The sequence below is a fragment of the Meles meles genome, chromosome 21, assembly GCF_922984935.1.
Source record: "Meles meles chromosome 21, mMelMel3.1 paternal haplotype, whole genome shotgun sequence".
NCBI lineage: Eukaryota > Metazoa > Chordata > Mammalia > Carnivora > Mustelidae > Meles > Meles meles.
The window spans coordinates 21,006,440-21,026,062 of NC_060086.1; the positions used below are offsets into that span (position 1 = coordinate 21,006,440).

General features: G+C 58.0%; 1 protein-coding gene across 2 annotated transcripts in view; it reads right to left on the bottom strand.

Annotated features, from left to right (window-relative positions):
* Positions 1 to 1,541: 1,541 nt before the first annotated feature.
* Positions 1,542 to 19,623, bottom strand: part of SBK1 (SH3 domain binding kinase 1) — a 47,734-nt gene continuing 29,652 nt past the window's right edge. For both annotated transcript variants that reach the window (XM_045993649.1, XM_045993648.1), the window contains exons 2-4: positions 7,450 to 7,682; positions 5,909 to 6,111; positions 1,542 to 5,337 (exon numbers count right to left, since the gene is read on the bottom strand). In XM_045993649.1, coding sequence (XP_045849605.1) covers positions 4,510 to 5,337; positions 5,909 to 6,111; positions 7,450 to 7,675 — 1,257 coding nt within the window. In that variant the 5' untranslated portion in view covers positions 7,676 to 7,682 and the 3' untranslated portion in view covers positions 1,542 to 4,509. The remainder of the gene's footprint in view (positions 5,338 to 5,908; positions 6,112 to 7,449; positions 7,683 to 19,623) is intronic.

Below are 19,623 nucleotides of genomic sequence, written 5' to 3' on the forward strand. Positions count from 1 at the left end.
CTGATTGCCTGGTATTTGAGCAGGGACCTGAAGGATGGGAAGCAGGAGATTTGGGAGAGTCCTGGGCAAAGGTACAGGCCCCAAGGGGAGAGCATGCTGGGTGGTCCTAGCAGCCAGGCCAGTGTGGCTTGGAGAAGGCAGCATGGGGAAGCGGGGGAGGGGATGGAGTGGGACCTTGGAGGCCACTGTAAGGACTTCCACCTTAACTGGGTGGTATAAGGAGCTACCGAACGGTCTGGAACAGAGCAAAGGATCTTATCTGTGAGAAGGTAATACATTTCTTGCTGAATATATGTGGAATCATGAAACTTCCTTTTTTTTTTAAGATTTTTTTTTTTGGTGCCAATTTTAAATACAGTTTTATTTAAGACGTTGCATTTTCCACTTAACAATACAGTGCTTATGAAGTGCAATGTTTATTTCCTTTCCCTGTGCACATATTCCATATTCAAGTATCAAGAATGCCCAGTTTTTTTGCTATAGCAGCTCAACGTTACAACTGCCATGGAATTTGCTACAAATTTGGGTCCTTTGACTACTGTGTGTGGAACAATGCTCAACCTATTTATTCTCAGGTTGCTTTAGTCAACCTCTTCAATGGTGGGCCCAGAGGAGGCACCACCAGAGGGAGGAGCTCCACCACCAGGGAAGCCTCCAGGCATTCCTCCTGGCATGCCTCCTGCACTCTGGTACAGCTTGGTGATGATGGGGTTGCAGACTCTCCAACTCTTTCTGCTTGTGTTCAATTTTTTAAGATTTTTATTTATTTATTTGACAGACAGAGATCACAAGTAGGCAGAGAGGCAGGCAGAGAGAGAGGAGGAAGCAGGTTTCCTGCTGAGCAGAGAGCCCGATGTGGGGCTCGATCCCAGGACCCTGGCACCATAACCCAGCCAAAGGCAGTGGCTTTAACCCACTGAGCCGCCCAGGTACCCCTAATCATGAAACTTCTTAACAGCCACTCCACTTTGCCATCATCTTTGCCCATTCAGCTTCCTCTCACCCGGCCATGCCCCGCAGCACTGAGAACTCAGAATCCTTGGGTTTTCTGTTGTCGGTGAGCTCCCGACACCCCCAAACTTGATGAGCTTCCCAGGTCTGCACTTTCCCAGCACCCAGCCTTGAATGTGAGTAATGTCTGTCTCCATCCTTCCGTTGCTGGCTGCCTGAGGACAGGGATGCCATCAGACCTGCTCACCACCGCATCTCGGGAGGGACGCAGAAGGTGCTCGGTAAATATTTGCTGGGTGGTGACTGGGTAAAGCAGCCTATGGATTTACTATGTTCCTCTGGGCTTTGGCTTCTATGTCTGCCCAGTCTGAAGCTGGACAGTGGGCCAGGGACAAGCCCTGGCCTCTTCCCTCCCAGAACCTGGTCCTTCTTCTTGTTGCCTTCAAGACTCCTCTAGGCCCCAGGAGGCCTGAGGAACTTGCTCTCAGACTCTGGAGACCCCACTTTAGAAAATCTGTTAAGCTTTCAGCTCAAGAGTCATTGTGTGCCCCCCCCCCATCCGTATCTGAGACAAGACAGCCACCCCGTGGTCATTTTTCTAGACTTTTGTTTATTTTATAGCAATTGTCATGATTAGAGAAGTAAATAACACATTTAAAAACCTTCTCAGGGCCAAAGGATGCCAGAGTATTTACAAACATATGGGGGAGCGGTGGCAAGACATGAGGGGCTGGGGCTCGGGAGCTGGGGTTCTGCCCAGGCCCTGAGCCAGGCTTGGATGCTGATGCTAACCACCGCGACTGTCCCACCGGCCACAGCGTGGGCTCAAGGAATATTGGCAGCCTTGGGGATCTCTCCGTGGGCCTGATGGCAGGCCCTCTAGCTAACCTGTGGCCCTGCCTCCCGCCCAGGGGGCTCCCCACACCCCACAGGCCAGCTCAGAGGGGCCTCTGGGAAGCACCAAAGGACAGGGGCAGTGTGGGGACACAGGGGCTGGGACAGAGATCAGGGATGACCCGGCCTGCCCGGGGTAGGACAGAGAGACACACACACACACACACACACACACACACACACACACACCTTCACAGAAGAATCGAAAAGAGGAAGATTTTTTGTGTGTTGTCTTCTAAGTCTTTGTGTCTACGGTGTTATTAATTTTTTGCTATTTGTTTCTTCGACAGTGACATAAACTGAGGTAAAGTCTGTGACCAACACCTCTCCTAAGGGGCAAAGGGTCCCAACCCAACTAGCAAAGGGGGGCACCAGCAGCGGGGGGGGGGGGGCCCGACGTTGAGGGAGCAAGCCTGGCTCAGGTCCGGCTCCCGGCGTCGGGCAGTTGCTGCCCCCCCTGTGCCTCTGAACATAGGGGCTGGGCTAACTAACTACGGTCCCCTTTCCAACTCTAACATTCTAGATACAACGACAAGGGAGAAACTCCCAGATAGGATCTTAACGGAGAAAGAGAGAGAGAGGGCGCACGGCGAGGGACATCTACTTGGAATCTTGCGTCCGTGTTATTGCAGGAGAGACAGGATGTCGAGAGGCCTAAGGCAAAAAAGGAGAAGTCACGGCTGGGAGAGAGAGGTGGCCCAGATGGGCTCCAGGTGGGCCGGGGGCAGTGATGGGGGTACCCTTCTCTGAAATGCGGCCCTTGGTGGGAGGAGGGATTGCTACTTACCTGGCACCTGGAGGGCCCTAGGGCCCTCGGCAGAGGGGGGCCTCCAGAGGGGTGGGCACATGGAGGGGAGCGGGGCCAGGCCCTGGGGCCACCGCACACTGTTTGTAAACTGGACCCAGGCAGGGCAGGGGGACCCATAGCCCTTTATGCGCAGTGGGAATGAGGGATGAGTGGAGAGAGGGGGGATTCCAGGCCAGAGGGTGGTTGGGCCCTCTCTGGTCAGCCAGGCTCCGCAGAGAGCCCCCTCCAATGACCTAGAACCCGGTAGGACCCTGGCAGGTGTGGCCCGGGATGGCGGCTGGGCCCCTGCCAGGTGGAAGGAGCGGCCTCACCCATGTCGAGGTTATTGCAGGGTCCCGGGCCTCCACAGCGAGGTCAGGGGTCTCGAGGGAACATTGGGTGAGGTTGGGTTCCTGTTCTGCTGCCTCGGGGCCTGAACCCACTGTTGGGTGCCTCCCGGCCAGATTCCCTGAGGGGCGCGTGGTGACGCATAGGCGTGGACACCTGGGGGCAGCTGCCTGGGGAGGATCCTGGGGCCAGGCGGAGTTTTGGAGGCGTCTGGATGCCGTCGCTGAACACACGAGACTACACGCAAACATGGGCACTCGACTCACACTCACGCCACACACACATCTGTTCACACACTCACACCCCTGAGGCTTCCATGGACCTCCACCCTCATTCCCATGGCATCCTCACACCCACAGCAGCCCACTCCAGTACCAGGAACCTGGGAGATGTGGGGATGGGGGCAGCCCCGGGTTGATGTGTCGGTCCCCAGCAGAAACCCAGGGACACTGCTGGCCCAGGTCACTGTGTCTGGGCTCAGGGAATGAGGATCGAGGGGGTCTGAGGGTCCCGGGTCTGGGGAAGGTGCAGCCAGCATGGGGAGCTGGGCCGGCCCCAGGGCTCTGCACTCACTCCCGGTGTTTCCGGTTTGCAGGGCCGTCGCCAAGGCCCTGCCCTGGCATCCATCCCCTCCTCGAGTTTGGAGGACGATTCCTTGGGAGGCGGGGTGAGGGCTTCCAGGGTTCCACCTCTCAGGGGTCTGTGCGGCTGGGGGCAAGTTGCCCTCCTTCTGGGCTCAGTGTCCTCACCTCAGGGGAATGGGTTGTGGGGGCCTCCGGATTCTTCGGGGCCTGTGCCTGCGCACACGCACGCGCGCGCACTCACACACACACACACACACAAACAGTTTTGCCACATCCAGGCGTTTGCTACATTTTGCAGGAGGCTTGGCCTCTCCGCTCCAGCCTCCCAGGAAAGTGCTGGGCGCCGCTGAGTAACACCTCAGCCCTCAGCGCATCGCCCTCCCCCCAGCCAGTGCTCGAGGGCCCTAAGTAGCCCCTTCTTTGCCCCAACACTTCCGTCCCCTTCTGTGCCCGAGTGCGTGTTGGGCGAGGGCGCGGGGTGGGGGCGGCCAGGAGGGAGGACCAGCGGTGGGACTGCGGGATGATCTGCCAGGGGTTGCAAAGGGCCAGGAGCAACTAGTCGGGGTTCCAGGGTTCGGGGAGGTGTGTGTGTGTATGGGGGGGGGAGTCTGCCCGCAAGCTCCCTTGCTCCGGGTGTCAGGGAAGAGGGGGGGCCTCTGAATCCTCGGGTCTGCGGGGCTCGGCTCCTGAGGACCAAGCCCCTGCCCCACAGGCGGGGAAGAGGTCTTTTGGTGGCTATCTCGGCAGCCCGCCTCGGACCTGGGCCAGGGCCCGCCGCCCCGCCCCGCCTAGCGCTACTCCCTCCCGCCGCCGCGGAAGGGGGGGGGGCGGTCGGATTCGCCGCGGCCCCCGCCCCACCACGGCTTGGCGCGGGCCCAGGGCGGCTCCCGGCGGCCCGGCCTGGTGCGAGCACGGCACCTCGGCCCCGAGGGCGGCGGAGGCGGCTCAGACGCAGATCTCGATGGCCGTGGCCAGCACCACCTGCCCTTTGCTCTTGTCCGGGCGGCCGTCGGTCCTGCCGGGGGGCCCCGGGGGCGCCAGGCCGGCCTCGGGCACGGGCACGGGCACCGGTACGGGCGCGGGCGCGGGCCCGACGGCGGGGGGCGCGGGCCGGGAGCCGCTGCCGCTCTCGGTCAGCACCGTCCGCTTGAGCGGCCCGGGCGCCTCTAGGCGCAGCGGCCCGGCGGCGGGCGGCCGGTCCCCGGGGGGCTTGCGCGCGCGGTGCGAGGGCCGGCGCCGCAGCTCGGACGTGAGCTCGTGCTTGAGGAAGCGGAAGACCTCCTTGGCCGGCCCGCGGCGCTCGGGCTCCAGGGCCAGCAGGCGCTGGAACATGCGCAGCGCGGGCTCCGTGAAGCGGCGCCACTGCGACGGCAGCCCGGGCAGGCGGCCCCGCTGCCAGCGCACGAACTCCTCGAAGAAGGCGTCCGCGCCCGACGCCGCCTCCCACGGGAAGTTGCCGGTGAGCACGCAGAAGATGAGCACGCCGAAGGCCCACACGTCCACGCCCGTGTCCACCGCGAAGCCGTCGGCGCGGCCCGCCTGGCACACCTCGGGCGCCGTGTAGGGGATGGTGCCGCTGACCCGCTTCACGCGGCAGCCCACGCGGCGCGTCATGCCGAAGTCCGCCAGCTTCACGCGGCGGCACTCGCGGTCGAACAGCAGCACGTTCTCGGGCTTGATGTCGCGGTGCACCAGCTGCCGCCCGTGCATGAAGTCCAGTGCCAGGCCCAGCTGCTGCACGCAGCGCTTCACCGTGTCCTCGGGGAGCCCCACCTGCCGGCCCGGAGTGGGGTGGGGTTGGAGCGGGGAGCCGCGCTCCCGGACCCCCTCCCGTTCCTGCCTGTTTCCTCCAGCCTATCAGTACCCACTGCTGCCATTCCCCATCCCACGGGGGCCGGGGGCGGGGCATACGCCTGTTCCCTCTCTGGTCCCTCTTTTTCACCCCGCACCCAGGTCCCTGCGGAGGGTCCTGAGCGCCCTCTCTCGCACTGTCTCACCAACCCCTGCTCGCTGCCATTGCGCCGCCGCTTCCCTTCTAGGGATCCAAGGCTCTGACAGGCCTTGCCACTCGCCCCCCTGGGCGCGGGCACAGACTCACCCCCTCCCCCACCAAACGCGGGGTAAGGAGCCTGGAGTCCTCCTGGCACTCTCCCCCCACTCCAGGGCGCCTCCTCTGGGAAGCCACTGGTGGCCCCGCTGTCTGTCTCCCCTCTTGTGTCCCCACTGTCCCTAGATAGGTGCTGGGCTTCATCCCGTCCCCCTGCCATTGCCCTGGGAGTGCCTGGCTCCGTCAGCTCCCCCGCGGGCGGGCCCTCACCCATCCCTGGGCCACCACACCAAGTACCTGAGGAGGGATGATGTCGAACAGGTCCCCCGCGGGCGCATACTCTTGGGCAAAGACATAGCAGTCTTCAGTCTCAAAAACCACGTCAAAGACCTTGATAATGAAGGGGCTGGAGGAGAGGCTGTTGGTGATGCTCACCTCCCGCAGGAAGTTCTTCAGCTTCGTCTTGCTCTTGTTCACAAACTTCAGCGCCATTTTGGTGCCTGACGGGGAGGCAGCCACAGCAGTGAAGGTCCCTGAGTTCCTGCGCCTGGTGCCCCCAGGCCTGCCTGTGCCCGCCTATCCCCGCCCAGAGGCTGTGTGCGTCTGTCCTCATCCTACTGGTAGGAAACTGAGGCCCCGTGAGGGGAAAGGACTTCCCGGAGGGGAAAGGACTTGCTGGAGGCCATGCAGTGACTCAGGGGTCAGCCTGGGTCTCCTGCCCCAGCCTGTAGCTCTGTGAGGACCGCCTGCTCGTTCCTCCACGCTCTCCTTTTCCGTCTGACATTCAACACACTTCTTTCATCTGGTGGATCTCCCCCTGCCCCCCCGCCCCAGGACATACCCCCCTGAATCTCGGTCTTGTTTGTTGTCCTCTGCCCAGTGCCTATGACCCTATGGTGCATCATAGCTGCTCAATGAATGTTTGTTAAATGGATGATAAAAAGGAATTCGACAGGGAGAGGTGAGGGCCTCAAGGCCTATGTCCCTGCCTTTGTCCTTGGGCGGCCATCTGTACCCCGTGGGGGTGTAAAACTGTGTGTGTCACACGTGTCCACAGAGCACTTACGAATCGCAGGCCCTCCCCTCTGCACTCGCCATTCACCAGCCGCTCCTCCTAATGACCCTAGGAGGTGGGCGAGCCTGAATGCTATCCTTTTTTACAGAGGAGGAACCTAGGCACAGAGAGGTTAAGCCACTTGTCCAAGGTCACACAGAGAGCAAGGGGCAAAGCTCAGGGAACCCCATGTCCAGAGATCCCCCAGCTGCTGTCACCTGGCACAGAGCCCCCCACCCCCGGTGTGTGCAGCTGTGGGAACTCAGGAAGTCCCTGTCTCTGACTGGTTAGGAGGATGCCACTGTGAGCATATGGTGTGGGGAAGGCATCGTCCTCCTGAGTGAGAAGTTTCTGGAGATGGGTCTCATCCTGGCTCGAAGCATCTCTAGCTGTATGACCTCAGCTGAGTGACTGGATCTCCAGGTCTCAGTGTCTTCATCCGAGAAATGGACATGGCCATATGACCTCCCAGAGGCATCTCCCACCCTTCCTTAAGCACAGTGCCCTGTTTCCAAGGACACACTCTCAGCTCTGTCTACTTCCCTGGGGTCAGCCCTGACTTCTCTCTGGAGCTCCAGATGTCCCCGGGTCAGCTCCTCAGCTGTCCCCAAGCACCCTACCCTCCAGTCTGGGCCCTGTACCCCTTCTCAGGTCTCCCTGGGCTGCTCAGGCTACATCTCTCCGCCTGGACCAGTCTCCCTGCTGACCTCCTGGCTCCTGAAGAGAGCACCGAGAGCCCCAGACAAGTCCCCAGCCCAGACTTCAAAGCCCAGCAGATACTCACCTGTGCCCTTGTAGGCCACGAGATCGACCTTCCCGTAGGTGCCCTTGCCTAGCTCCCGCACAAGTTCGTAGTGCTTGGTCACATCACTGGCGGCCAGCGTGCGGAGGGTCAGTGCCTGCATGTCTTCAGTGAGGAGAGGCACGCCTGCACCCAGCCCAGGGGCAGTCCCTGGCCCACAGCAGGGCAGGGAGCGGGGTGGTTCGGGCTCTGGGCAGCCCACGCTCATCTTCTCCCTGTTACGGTGGGGGGGGGGGTGGCATGAAATGTGATGTCAAGCCAGGGCCCTCTGGTCCACTCGCCTTCTTCCCCAGTACCTAGGGTCCCGGGCTGCCAGATTCAAGATGACCACAAGGGGGCGACAGGCACCTTTGCTGCATTCCCTTTTCCCCAAAGCTTCAGGGCCAGACCTGAGCCAGCACTCAGGGGAGACACCCACAGTCCCCACTTGGGTACCACTGGCCTGTCTTGGGCTGTCATTCAGATATGGCATCAGACAAGGCACAGGTGTTTATGTCACACAAAGACTTTCCATATACCAAGTTCACACGGGTGCTCTTATTCATAGATGTTGAGGGGCTTGCTGTTTGGAGCTGTGGGGACACCACACTACACAAACGGGTAAGAACCCTGCCCTAGGGGCGCCCGGGTGGCTCAGTCGGCTAAGCGTCTGTCTTTGGCTCTGGTTGATCTCTGGGTCTGGGATCAAACCCCTCCACCCCCCACCCCATAGCCCCCGTCGGGCCCCCTGCTCAGTGGGGAGTCTGCTTCTCCCTCTGCCCCTCCCCACCCTGTATGCGCTCGTGCTCTCTCTCTCTCTCTCAAATGAATAAATAAAATCTTTTATATATATTAAAAGAGAATCCCACCCTCGTGGGACTTACGTTCCAAGGGGGGTGATGGACAATACCCCATGAATTATATATGCTTATACAAGGTGATCTAGGCCTTTGAGAACGAAAGGCAGGGGGTGGGGAAGGTGAGGTCTGAGGGCAGGCTCACAGTATCCAATTCTCCAGCCAAGTAGTCTCAGACAAAACTCTGGGAGGATGGTGTTGATATGGCCACACCCGTGGCCGCCTCCCCCCCCTGCCCTGCCACAGACAACACCCCCTGTGCTCATGTCACACAGCTACAGGTGTAACCCTAGGGCCCCACTCAGTCCTCCCCCCCATTTCCAGACACAAGGCAGAGCGCCCATCCCACCAAGCCCCAACCCTCCCCATCCACAGCCTGACTGACCCCTTTGGGATCCATGCAAACTGCACCCACCCATCAGAGGTACTGAGTTTGTCCCCAGATGGTGTTGGGGGGCAGAGAGCTGCTGGGGGAAGAATCCAGGGCTGGGATGACAGCCAATGCCCATCTGGGCCTGCATCTCTTGTCTGTCGGGGGAGGGGGCAGGTTGGGCCGGGGAGACGGGCTTCCAGAGCAGGTGCGCTCGTGTCTGTGCGTGTATGGCAGGAGAGGCCCGTAAGGAATCCTCCAGAAGCCTCTGCCCTCACCCCATTCCCTCCTACCTCCAATCCCAGGTGACTCAGCTCGCACTCCCCCAGCCCCCACCCCTGCAAGCCAACCCCGGGCTCTCTCTCGGAGAGAGGGCAGAGTCTGAGCCAGCTGGCCTGGCTTTGGATCCAGCTCTGTCCCCTGCTAGCTGGATGGCCTTGGGCAAGTACCTTCATCTTTCCTTGCCTTAGTTCTCCATCTACAAAAAGGAGAGAATAGTGCCTTCTCCCTATGGGCTTGTGACTTATTAAAGGACTTGGCTGTGGACTTCTCGGTGCCCAGTACACAGCGAGCCCTCTGTGAGTGCCAGGCGCCTGTGCTCTCTCAGTGGTGGGATCTGTGTTCCTTCTGGCTGGCCCGCGGAGGCTGTGAGCAGGGCGGGCACTTCAGGAGCCCTGCGTGCTCACTCTGGCCCAGCCGCTCCCCTTCCAGGCCCAAACCCTCCCCTCTCCTCCTCTGCCTTCCCCTTCCCTCTTGGCACGACCCAGCCTCCCACTTCACACGGAGAGGAGGAACATCAGGAGGGAACTTCCTGGCCTCCCACCCAGCCTCAAGCAAACGGAGCTCCATCTGCACGTCCTCCCGCTGGCTGGGGGAGCAGAGGGCCCTCCTCCCCTCCTCCCCTCCTCCGATTTGGCTCCTGCCCCTTCTGCTGCCTCAGGATCCTGCTCCCCCCACTCAGCCCCCTTCCCCTCCATTCATGAGCAAACCCTGTTCTACAGAACCTTCCCCCGCCACAGCCACTGCCTCGCCGAATTCTTTCAGTCTGAATGTATGCCATGAGTCTGTCGGAAACGCCACGTGAATGCCCTCAGAGGGGTGCATCTGTAGCCTGGACTAGCTCATTTCCTAGACGCCCCCACAGCAGAGGGAGGGATGGTGCCAGGCCCACAGACGCGGGGTCCTGCTGCCCTGACCTCCACCACCCAACCGGGCCCCGGCACCTATCACCAAGGCTCAATGCAGTCCCAGCTCTAACCGGACAGTACTGGGTCCCTCTCACTGCAGCCATCTACTAGGCGAAAGTGGCGGCCTCTGCCCATGATGGTCTTTCCTTGCTTTCAGTGCTGGAAGGGGTCACCCGTCCCAACCTCTGCAGAATGCCCACACGCTCCGCTCCCCGCTCCCCAGGGTGGGGAGAATTCCGAGCCAGGGAACGCAGGCGATCCGCTTTGATGTGATAGGGAGAGGGATGGCCCTTTCTGGGGAGAGTGCAGGCCTCTCCCTCAGGGGTTCCGAGGAGTCCACACCCTCTTTGCCTTGAACTCTTCTCCCTGCTTGCTGGGGAGAAACTGCTGGGCTGCTCTGCTGACCTACTTCTCCAGGACGTCGTGTGTGGCCTCCCCGAGGGCTGCCGCGCGGGGCTGGCCACGGGCGTGCGTGCACATGCACACACATGTGTGCGATGCTCCCACCTCGGGCTGTGGCCCTGCCCATCGTTTTGGGTTGTTTCTGCGTCCTCTGGGAGACTGACTGGCAGCTGCAAGGCAGAGCGCCCCACCTTACCTCTCTCCCCACCTCCCTCACGCAGGGGCTGCTGGGTGCGTGGCTCTCTCTGCTGCTGCTTTGGCCTCAGAGCTGCACTGTGTAGGCGCCAGTCTGGGTCAGGGGTGGGTTTGGGTCCCACATTTGCCCCCTGCAGTCCAGGTCCAGCCCGTGTTTTGACCACCACCCTGCACTGCTGCTCTCTCGTCTCCTCTGCCAGTCCTGCTGCCTGCCTTGACCTCCCCCTGCCCCATCTGCAATCTTCTGGATCTCTGTCCTCAGGTCTCACTCCTCCAGGAAGCCTTCCCTGCTGCCCCAGTTGCCGATTCCTGCCTTTCCTGAGCCCCAGGATTCACAAAGGGTCTGTGTGTCTCTCTCTGAGAGTTCCTGTTGAAATGTCTTGGGGTGGTCTCAACGTTGTTCCCTGTCTGTCCCCGTCAACAAGCCAAGAGGTCCCCGGGGGAAGGGGCTACATCTGACCCAACTTGCCCTCGTCCCTTCCCTTAGTTCCTAGGGCCCGGCATTGGGGGTCTTCACCATTGACCCCTCCCTCCTTCACAACCTCCCTCTCCCTTCAGGCCTGTTCTCTGTAGGCGTCAGCAGGCGACAAGGAACTAATCCACACAGCCGTCCTGTCACTGCGTCATGGCCCAGGTACACACTGCCTCTGACCCAGTTACCACGCATGTGACTTAAGAGGCACAGTGGGGAGCGACAGAAACAGCACAGGCCTCGGGGCTCAGCAGGCTTGCCCTTGATCCTGCCGCGCGCCGCTTTTGAGTGGTGACCTTGAGCAAGTCACTTGTCTGGGCCTCGGAGACCACACCTTTACGATGGGGAGAATCCCAACTATGACAACAGCAGCAGCTAACACTGAAGTAGGGCCCTGCTCTGAGCATGGGCTCATCGTCATGATTTAGTGGGTAGGTGTTCTCATGACCCCTATTTTGGGAGAAGGAGAAGGAGGCAGAGAGCCCCGTACAGCCTGTCCAAGGTCAGAAGTCTCACATGGGGAGTGGTTCCAAAGTTGGCACTCTTAACCACAGTTTTCCCAAGCCAGAATGTTGGGGGAATGTCCCATCCGGATCCCTGGGTATCCAAGTGGGGAAACTGAGGCTCAGGAGAGAGCAAAGCCTGAGCCGAAGCTGCCTGTGCATCCACCGAACTCCTGCGGAGAGCTGACTGGGTGTCAGGCACTGTCCAGGCCCTTCCCGTGTTGTATTAACTCACTTAATCCCCACAGCAGGGAGGACAGAGCAACTTCTTTCAGGCAGGGATTCCAGACCAGAGAGGAAAGTAAGACATTGCTGCCTGCCGAGTGCTTGAGGGCACGTACAAGCGGGAACTTGATCTAAAACCATTTTACCTTCACCCCCCTTGCCTCTATTTGAAGGAGTGGCTGTGGACTTGGGTAACTGTGAACTTTCCAGCAGCAGGTGACTGCTTCCCCTCCCCCTCATCCTGTGTGGTTGACACTATGGTCCATGGTCCACACTCAAGCTGACCTTGCTGTTCCGGGGGACACCCCCCATGCCTTGCATCTCGAGTGTGTGTCCTCACTGGCCCTGAGGAAGGCCCTCGGTTTCCCCTCTGTTGCTGAAGGCAGGTGGGTGTCACCCGGCCTTCCCCTCAGCACTTGTGGCTGTGGCCCTGTGGGCTGGGTCTTCCGCCACATGCTGGGAGGGCTTCCCAAGCAAGAAGCAAGACCGAACCACCTACCACTTCCTGTTTGCAGGTGGCTTGAGCTGGGTGTCTCTCTTATATGCATAACCACTCAATGCATTGGTACCTCCCTTCCCTAACACACACACACACACACACACACACACATATACACGCAGTGCCAGGCTGGCAAAATTTCACTTGTTGAGTGCCCGTAAGTATCCCGAGAAGGCCAAGATGTCTCCCGTTTTTTAAACAAAAGCTTAACCTAGTACACATCATGAAACGTACCCATAGTAGGCATACAATTCAAGGATTTTAGTAAACGTCCCTTGCCACGGTCAAGCGGTGCTTTCTACTTTATAGATGAAGCGCAGAGGCCCAGGAGGTTGGCGATTTGCTATGGTTTTGGCAAAGATAGCCAACCGTCCATTGGAACTTTGTGTTTCCTCTTTTACAACACAGAGCTGTTGCTGGAGGGCGGCTGTCAGTAGGGAAGTCTATTTCCTGCCGGCCTGGCAGCCAGGTGTGGCCAAGTGACCAGCTCCCCCCTAGAAAGGGAGCAGAATGATGGCAGTCACTGATGGGCGGGCCTCTTCAGAGTGGGCGGGGTTTCTCTCTTTTCTCTCCTCCCACAAGCGGGCCTGATACAGAGGCCTCAGGGTCCCAAGAGACAGTGGAGGGGCACCTGGGTGGCTCAGTGAGTTAAGCCTGGGCCTTCAGCTCAGGTCATGATCCCAGGGTTCTGGGACTGAGCCCCAAATTGGCTCCCTGCTCAGCCGCGAGCCTGCTTCTCCCTCTTCCTGCTACTCCCCCTGCTCATTCTCTCTCAAATAAATAAAAAATAAAACATTAAAAAATAATAAAAAATAAATAAATAAATAAATAAATAAATAAATAAATAAATAAAAAGACAGCGGAGCTAGGAGCTAGGGAGCAGCCTGGGTGCCTGGCTGTGGGCAGTCTCTTGCCGATGAAGGTTATCCACTCTACAGCTTATGGAACCCGGAAATGAATGACTGTTGTGTTAGGGCTCCTGAGGTAGAGGGGTTTCTTTGTTACAGCAGCTAGCACTAGTCTAATCCAAGGGTTATGTAGCCAGGAGGCCAAAGAGCTAGGATTTGAATCTCTGTGTGTCCAACTGCCTGGAGGGGGTGACCAGTCTGTAAAGATGGGGGGCCTGCTCTTATCCTGTCTCATGGGAGAATAAGAATACTGGCAAATATTTATTGTTTCCCTATGCCAAGTGCTGGGCTAACCATGATGGATTAAATGATTTAACAAGCACAAGTCCAGGTGGTAGGGGCTACTCTGATGACCCCATCTTATAGAAAGGGATACGGAGGCACTGATGGGCTAACCAGTCTGGATCTAAACTCAGGCTGTCAGGCTTCAGGTCCCATGCTCCTATGCACTGTGTCCTCTGAGGCTCCTAAAGGTAAACCCAAGCAGAGAGCAGCACAATGAGACAGTTCTCGCATCACAACAGGGAGGAAATGCATTCTCAGTCACTGGGGGTAGAGGCTGGACCAAGTGACACCAGCCAGGCCTTTCTTACTCTCATTCTGGAAGTCTAAGATTCTCTGTCCCCATGCACAGGTCCCCTCCCTCAGGTCACTGCACTCGTGCTGTGCCCTTAGTGCAGGCAAACCCCAAGACTAGCCCTAACCAAGTCCTGGCCTGGAAGGAGTCCATCGAACAGATAATGGTTGCTGACTGGGTCACTGCTCTGAGTTCATCTTATGAAAAGCCATGTCACTAAAGCAGCCATAAAACAAAAGCATCGTTTCAGGTACTGAGTGGGGACGGGGGGGCTGCTCCACTTTGCTTCTATGGAGAGTGAGGGGCTGGATCGTGATGCTCCCAGCCTACTTGGCTAAGCCCCCTTTCCTGCCTCCAAGCTCCTCCCTCTAAGGCCTCCTTATCCATGTCTTAAGACCATATCTGACCCACACGCGCCTTGCCTTGCTCAGGCATTCAGCCTGTGCTGCTTTTTCCTGCTCAGCAAGAATTTCCCTTTCTTCAGGGAATGGCCCTTTTCTCAGGCCGCGTGGCTCAGAACTGTCTCCACCCAGGCTTCGGGGCAGGCTGGATGCCGCCAGGCTGGCCAGCAGGTTCAGAGACCTGTGACCAAAGCTGATTCCCTGGGATCTAGAACTAGGACTTGGGCTTCAGCTATCGGGAATGAGAAGCCTCCCAATCCCTGGGATGCAATTCTGGAGGGCAAAGTCTGGAGCTGCTGGGGGCGGGCTTTGCCACCATGCAGGGAGAGCCTGCCTGAGAGTGAACCATCAGAGAAGAAAAGCAGAGCTGAAGATAGAGGGATTTCCAGTAACTCTGGGTACCTGGATCCAGGCAGGACTGAAAGCAATTATACTCCCGATCATTTGTTTCATGCATCGATACATTTTCCTTTTTGGCTTAAGCCACTCTGAGTTGAGTTTATGTAACTTGCAACCTAAAGATTCCAGAGAAGTATGTCTATTCAGGCCTGTGCCGGGTGCTGGCATGGGGCGAGTGGGTTAGAGCAATGCATCAGGTAGAAGATATGAACCTACGAACTAGGAAGGCAGACAAAATAAGGACTCAGATAACCAGAAGGCCAGAAATGCCATGTCAGTGCTCCAGCATTTCCAAGGAGGGCACGACAGAGGGGATCGGCGGGTGGGGGGCGCTTCCTGGAGAAAGGACATACAGACGGGCTTTGAAGAGGATTGACCATCCAGCAAGAAACCCAAGAGGTCCTCGAAAGCAACCCTCATGCCTTAATCATCTTGGTAGTCCTAGGGCTTAGCCAGGGTGTGACAAATGCTGGGTAAATAATTCTTTACGAGTTCGGTAAGTTGTAACTTTTTATGTCTTGGTTCTCTTGAACAGGCCCCTGCAGGCACATAGTTAATTTCCCAGGGGCTTGTGTGAGGTATCATTTGCCCACAGAAAGCAGTGGCTGGGCTGGGCTGGAGGCCAGGGCCTCTGCACAGTGGGGCATGCTCTGCCTCTCACAGCCCAGCCGCAGCACAGCAGAGGGGGCGTGGCTGGGAGTGCCAGTGGTGGGGACCGAGAGGCCACAGGTGCTACGAGAGAGGAAAGTGACAGAACTGCTAACACTAAGGATCCCTGAGGTGTGCCAAGGGCCTCAGAGAAATTAACTTTTCTAAGCCTTGCAACACCCTGTGACATGGGGACCGTTATTTACCCCAACTTACAGATGAGGAAACTGAGGCCCAGAGCAGTCATGTCCCTTGACCAAGATCATCCCATAAATAGCAGAGCTGGCATTCAAACCCAGGCATTATCACTCCAGTGTCCAAAAGCCTGGCCACTCTGTTTCATCGTTCCTAAATTAGTATCATGCCAATTACCACTCATTTTCTCAACATGCCAGTGCTTCACACTGGGGCTGTCATCTTCATGGCACCCCTGTGTAACAGAGAAGGACGCAGAGGCCTAGAGGGGTTCAGCAGCCTGCTTCAGGCCACCCAGCCAGTAAAGGGCAGAGACAAGGACTGAACCCCAAACTTCCCTCAACTCTACTCTTGGTCTCTGGCCCCACTATCTTCAGCACCACAGGCGAGGACAGCACCCAGGCAGCCCAGCACAACGGTGCAAGGCTAGGAGAAGCCAGAGGAGGGGAGGCAGCCCCAACAGGAATGGAGGGAGGGACCACTGCAGAACTGGAACCCAGGCCCCCCCTCTCTGGGGCCGCTGGAAAGGTAGGACTGGATACACTGCCATTTATTTAACCAAACCCCTACTGGGTCATGTCCAACTTTTTGCTACTTTAAACAAGAGTTGCCTTGTACCTAAGTCATTTTGTAGTATGCTGATGTGTCTGTATGCTCAGCTCCAGAAATGGGCGGCCAGCTTAAAGGCTGAATGAGTTCCGAATTTCTGTAGAATGTTTGGTGTCCCCCAGAGGGCCATGCCACTGGCCCTCCCCCAGCCATGTAGGAGACAGCAGCTTCTCGGTGGGGCACAGCGGCTGCCCCCAGCTCCCTCGCCCTCTCTGGGCCTCTGTCTCACTTGCTTTAGTATCCTACTTTGAAATGGTAGGGAGGTGCAGGGGAATAAGAATAGGTTTCTCACGTGCATGTATTTGCATGAAGGAGCTCCGGAATCCACAACAGACATTAATAAAGGTCCGGGACCTTCTCAGCCCTCACTCCCGCTGGTCTGAGCCATCCTGGTCCCACGGGTACAGTGGTAACTTCTTACCGAGAAGTGGTAACTTCTTACCCCACCCACCACAGCCCAACTCGGGGCATATTGTGCCCCAGCTCAGCACCCACCATCAGCTCCTGTTTCATTCCAAAGTCCTTACAGGAGCCCTCAATTTACCCCTCTGAACTGTCTCCTCCCTCCCCTGCTCCAGACACGCTGCTCTCCCTGCTGTTCCCCAAACATGCTGGCTCCTGGCCTGGAGGCTGTTCCCTCTGCTCTTAGATGGCCACATGGCTCCTTTCCTCCAAGTTCTGCTCAAATGACACCTTCTCAACTAGGGTTCCTCTACCACACTCACCTTATCCTGCTCTAGTGTCCCTGAGTAAACGGTATCCCTCTAACCTGGTGCCTGGTGAGATCTACCGTGACCCTCTCTCTTCGCCACTAGAACTTCAGCACTAGGAGGGCAGGGACGCTGGTTTTGTTTCCTGCGGACCCCCCAGCAGCTAGGACAGTGCCTGCCCATCACAGGGACTTCATCAATATTTGGCGAATGAATGGATGCATGAACCAGTCTCTGGGGAGAGGAGTGGGAACTGAGTGAACGAAGGCAGGACAGGAATGAAACTTTTCAGTAGGTAAGATCCTTTTAGGTCTAGGCAGTAAAAGTTAGTAGGTATGGCTGATGGTCCAGACGAAGTCAAAGGGAAAATGCAAGGGGAAGTCATCCCCATCCACCCAGGCTCCACAGCCCAGGGCTGGGATCTCCTGCGAAGGGCCAGAGGAGGAGTGGCCGAGCTTGGTTGTCCTGGATTCCCACAGTGGGCCAGCCCGTGCTCAGGAAGGTGGGGGCCCCTGGGAGCTCCTTGACGTCCCTCTTTATGTCCCTAAGGTGGGGGTCTCAGTCTGGCTCTCTGCTGCTTGCCATCTTCCCCAGAGGGGGTCCTTGACCCTCATTTGTTTACCCCAGTGCAGAAATGTGTTCACACGGGGGTTCTCCTATCTGCTGCCAGGGAGTGGGGGCACCCGGAGCCTGAGCCCTCTGGCCCCAGGAAGGCTGTGAGGTGTTTGGCAGAGCACTGGCCCCTGCTCCTGTCCCAGGGAGCTCCTGGCAGCCCCTGCCTTCCCTCCTCTTCAGTTTCCCAGTCTATCCAATGAACTATTTAGTGGTTCTTAACTCTCCATGGGTCACAGAAGGCTGTGTGAAAAGCCCCCAGTCACCCATGCACGCTTTTACACGCAACATCAGGGGGTCAGGGCCCCAGAGAGCCCTCAAGAGGCTCCAGGTAAGGTCTCTCCCTCCCCTTCAGCATGAATAGAGACTCCAGCAAACATTCCGTCCCATTCAAAAGGAGGAGAAGAATTTGTCCTGGTGCAAATTCCAGCTCCACCCCTCTTGCTGTGTGACCTTGGGCAGGCTGTGCCACTTGTCTGAGCCTCAGTTTGCCCATCAGTAAAAGGGGGCTGACAACGTCCGTCTAACGTGGTGGGCCTCAGTAAGACTGAAACCGGCATTGGCTGTACAGAGGGGTCTGGGACCATGGGCCTGTTGTGGATTCGCTGCGACTCAGCACCATCCGCCTGAAACTTGGTATTCTAGGCTGGAAATGTGGGCTGTCTGGGCTCGGTTGAATCTCACCCCCCAAATCTGCGTGAGCCGGAAGGGACTTGGGAGACCATCTGACCCGGCTCTCACGTTTCCCAGGTGGGAAGACTGAGAGCAAGATCGAGCAGCCGAAACTGCAAAAAACCTCCTTGCCACTGCCCTCCCCGCTAGGGGCAGCCTGGGGTTCCCCTTGCTGCGAGGCTCTGCCTCGGCCTCCCCTCCAGCTGGCACAGTCTGCCCTTTCCCTGGGGCACATCCTTGGTGGTTATTAATAGCCTGTGATGCTATTCGCCTGCAGCTGGTGCCCAGAGCTGGAACGGGCTCTCTGCCTCTTCTCGTCCTCCCAGCCAGACTCTGTGGGGGAAGGACGGTCCCGGGCTCACCCCTCCTCACCTGCCTGAGGGCCAAGTGCCTGTGGCAGCCCCTACGGGTGTGGGAGGAGGCAGGGGCCTTGCTGCCTGGGTGAGGCGGGCGGCCCCACACCCAGGCGGATGGACAGGAGTGGAGAGCTGAGAGCACAGAGGGGGCCTGCCGCTCGCTGACCGGCCCACGGGTGGCGGCTGGGTGTCCACCAGTGGACAGGTGGCGACCATTGGAGAGACAGCTGGGTGAGCCAGAAGCTCCTTGAAGAAATGAGCCCTTCCCTGGCTACAGCCCTCACCTCTTCCTGAGCCCCTACAGAGCGGGGAATGAGGACGGAGCCGAGCTCGGGAGACTGGAGCCCACATTCAGGCATTCCTGGGTAATTTCTAGCCACAAAGCCCTGCATAAGTCACTTACACTCTCTGGGCCCCCATTCCTCATCAGTAAAATGGGGATAATAAGGTACAGGTTAGAAGGTTATTAATAATAGTTAACATTTAGGAACCATGTAAAGTATTAAGTCCTTTATGTATATATAGAGACTGGTTTAAGCCTCACGAGCATCTTTGGAGAACCTATTACTATTCCTATTATGTCCCTTAAAACTCAGGAAACGGAAACAGAGAACAAAAGATTAGCTGACATGCTTGGTGTCCCACCGCTAAGAAGTGGCTTAGAGCTATCTGTCTGGCCCCACAACATTCGGTAAACGTTTGTTGAGCACTGTTCTCGGATCTGGAATACATTCATGAACCAAGCCAACGGACCTGCCCTCAAGGAGCTTCTAGCCTAGTTAGGAGGCAGACAATCATGAAGGTAGCTAAGAGATGTGGGCCAGAAAGAACAGAGTCCTAGAGGGGAAGACAAAGCAGGGAGAGGTGAGGAAAAGTCGGGGGTGGGGGGGCGAGATCATGGACGGGTGGTGGTCAGGAAAGGCCCCAAGGTGGTGGGAGAGCCTTTGTGGCGGAGGCTGCCGGAACAGTGAGGAGGCCATCACGGGTGCAGACTAGTGGCTGGGGGCAAGGGGCAGAATGTGTGGGGAAAAGTGAGAGGGAGTGGCAGCATGCAGGGTCTCGGAGGCCATGGCAAGAACCTGGCTTTCACTTGGTGACACGCCCTCCAAACCCCTGGCCTGAGCAAACCCTTCCTGAAGCCGACATGTGTGCCAGGCTCTGGGAGGTGAAGAGACAGCATAAACCTGACCTAGCTCACCCTTAAGAGACTAGGAGTTCATGGCCCCAGGCGTGTGGCTAAAGAGGAAGGGGTGTGGGAAGACTTAAAAACTTCTGGAAAAGTTCTGGCGGCCTGCACTGCAGATTCCTCCGTGTTGCAGTGCTCGCCTGTCATGGTCCTGTGTGAGCAGAGGTGTGGGAGCAGGAAAGCTGGGTGGTAAT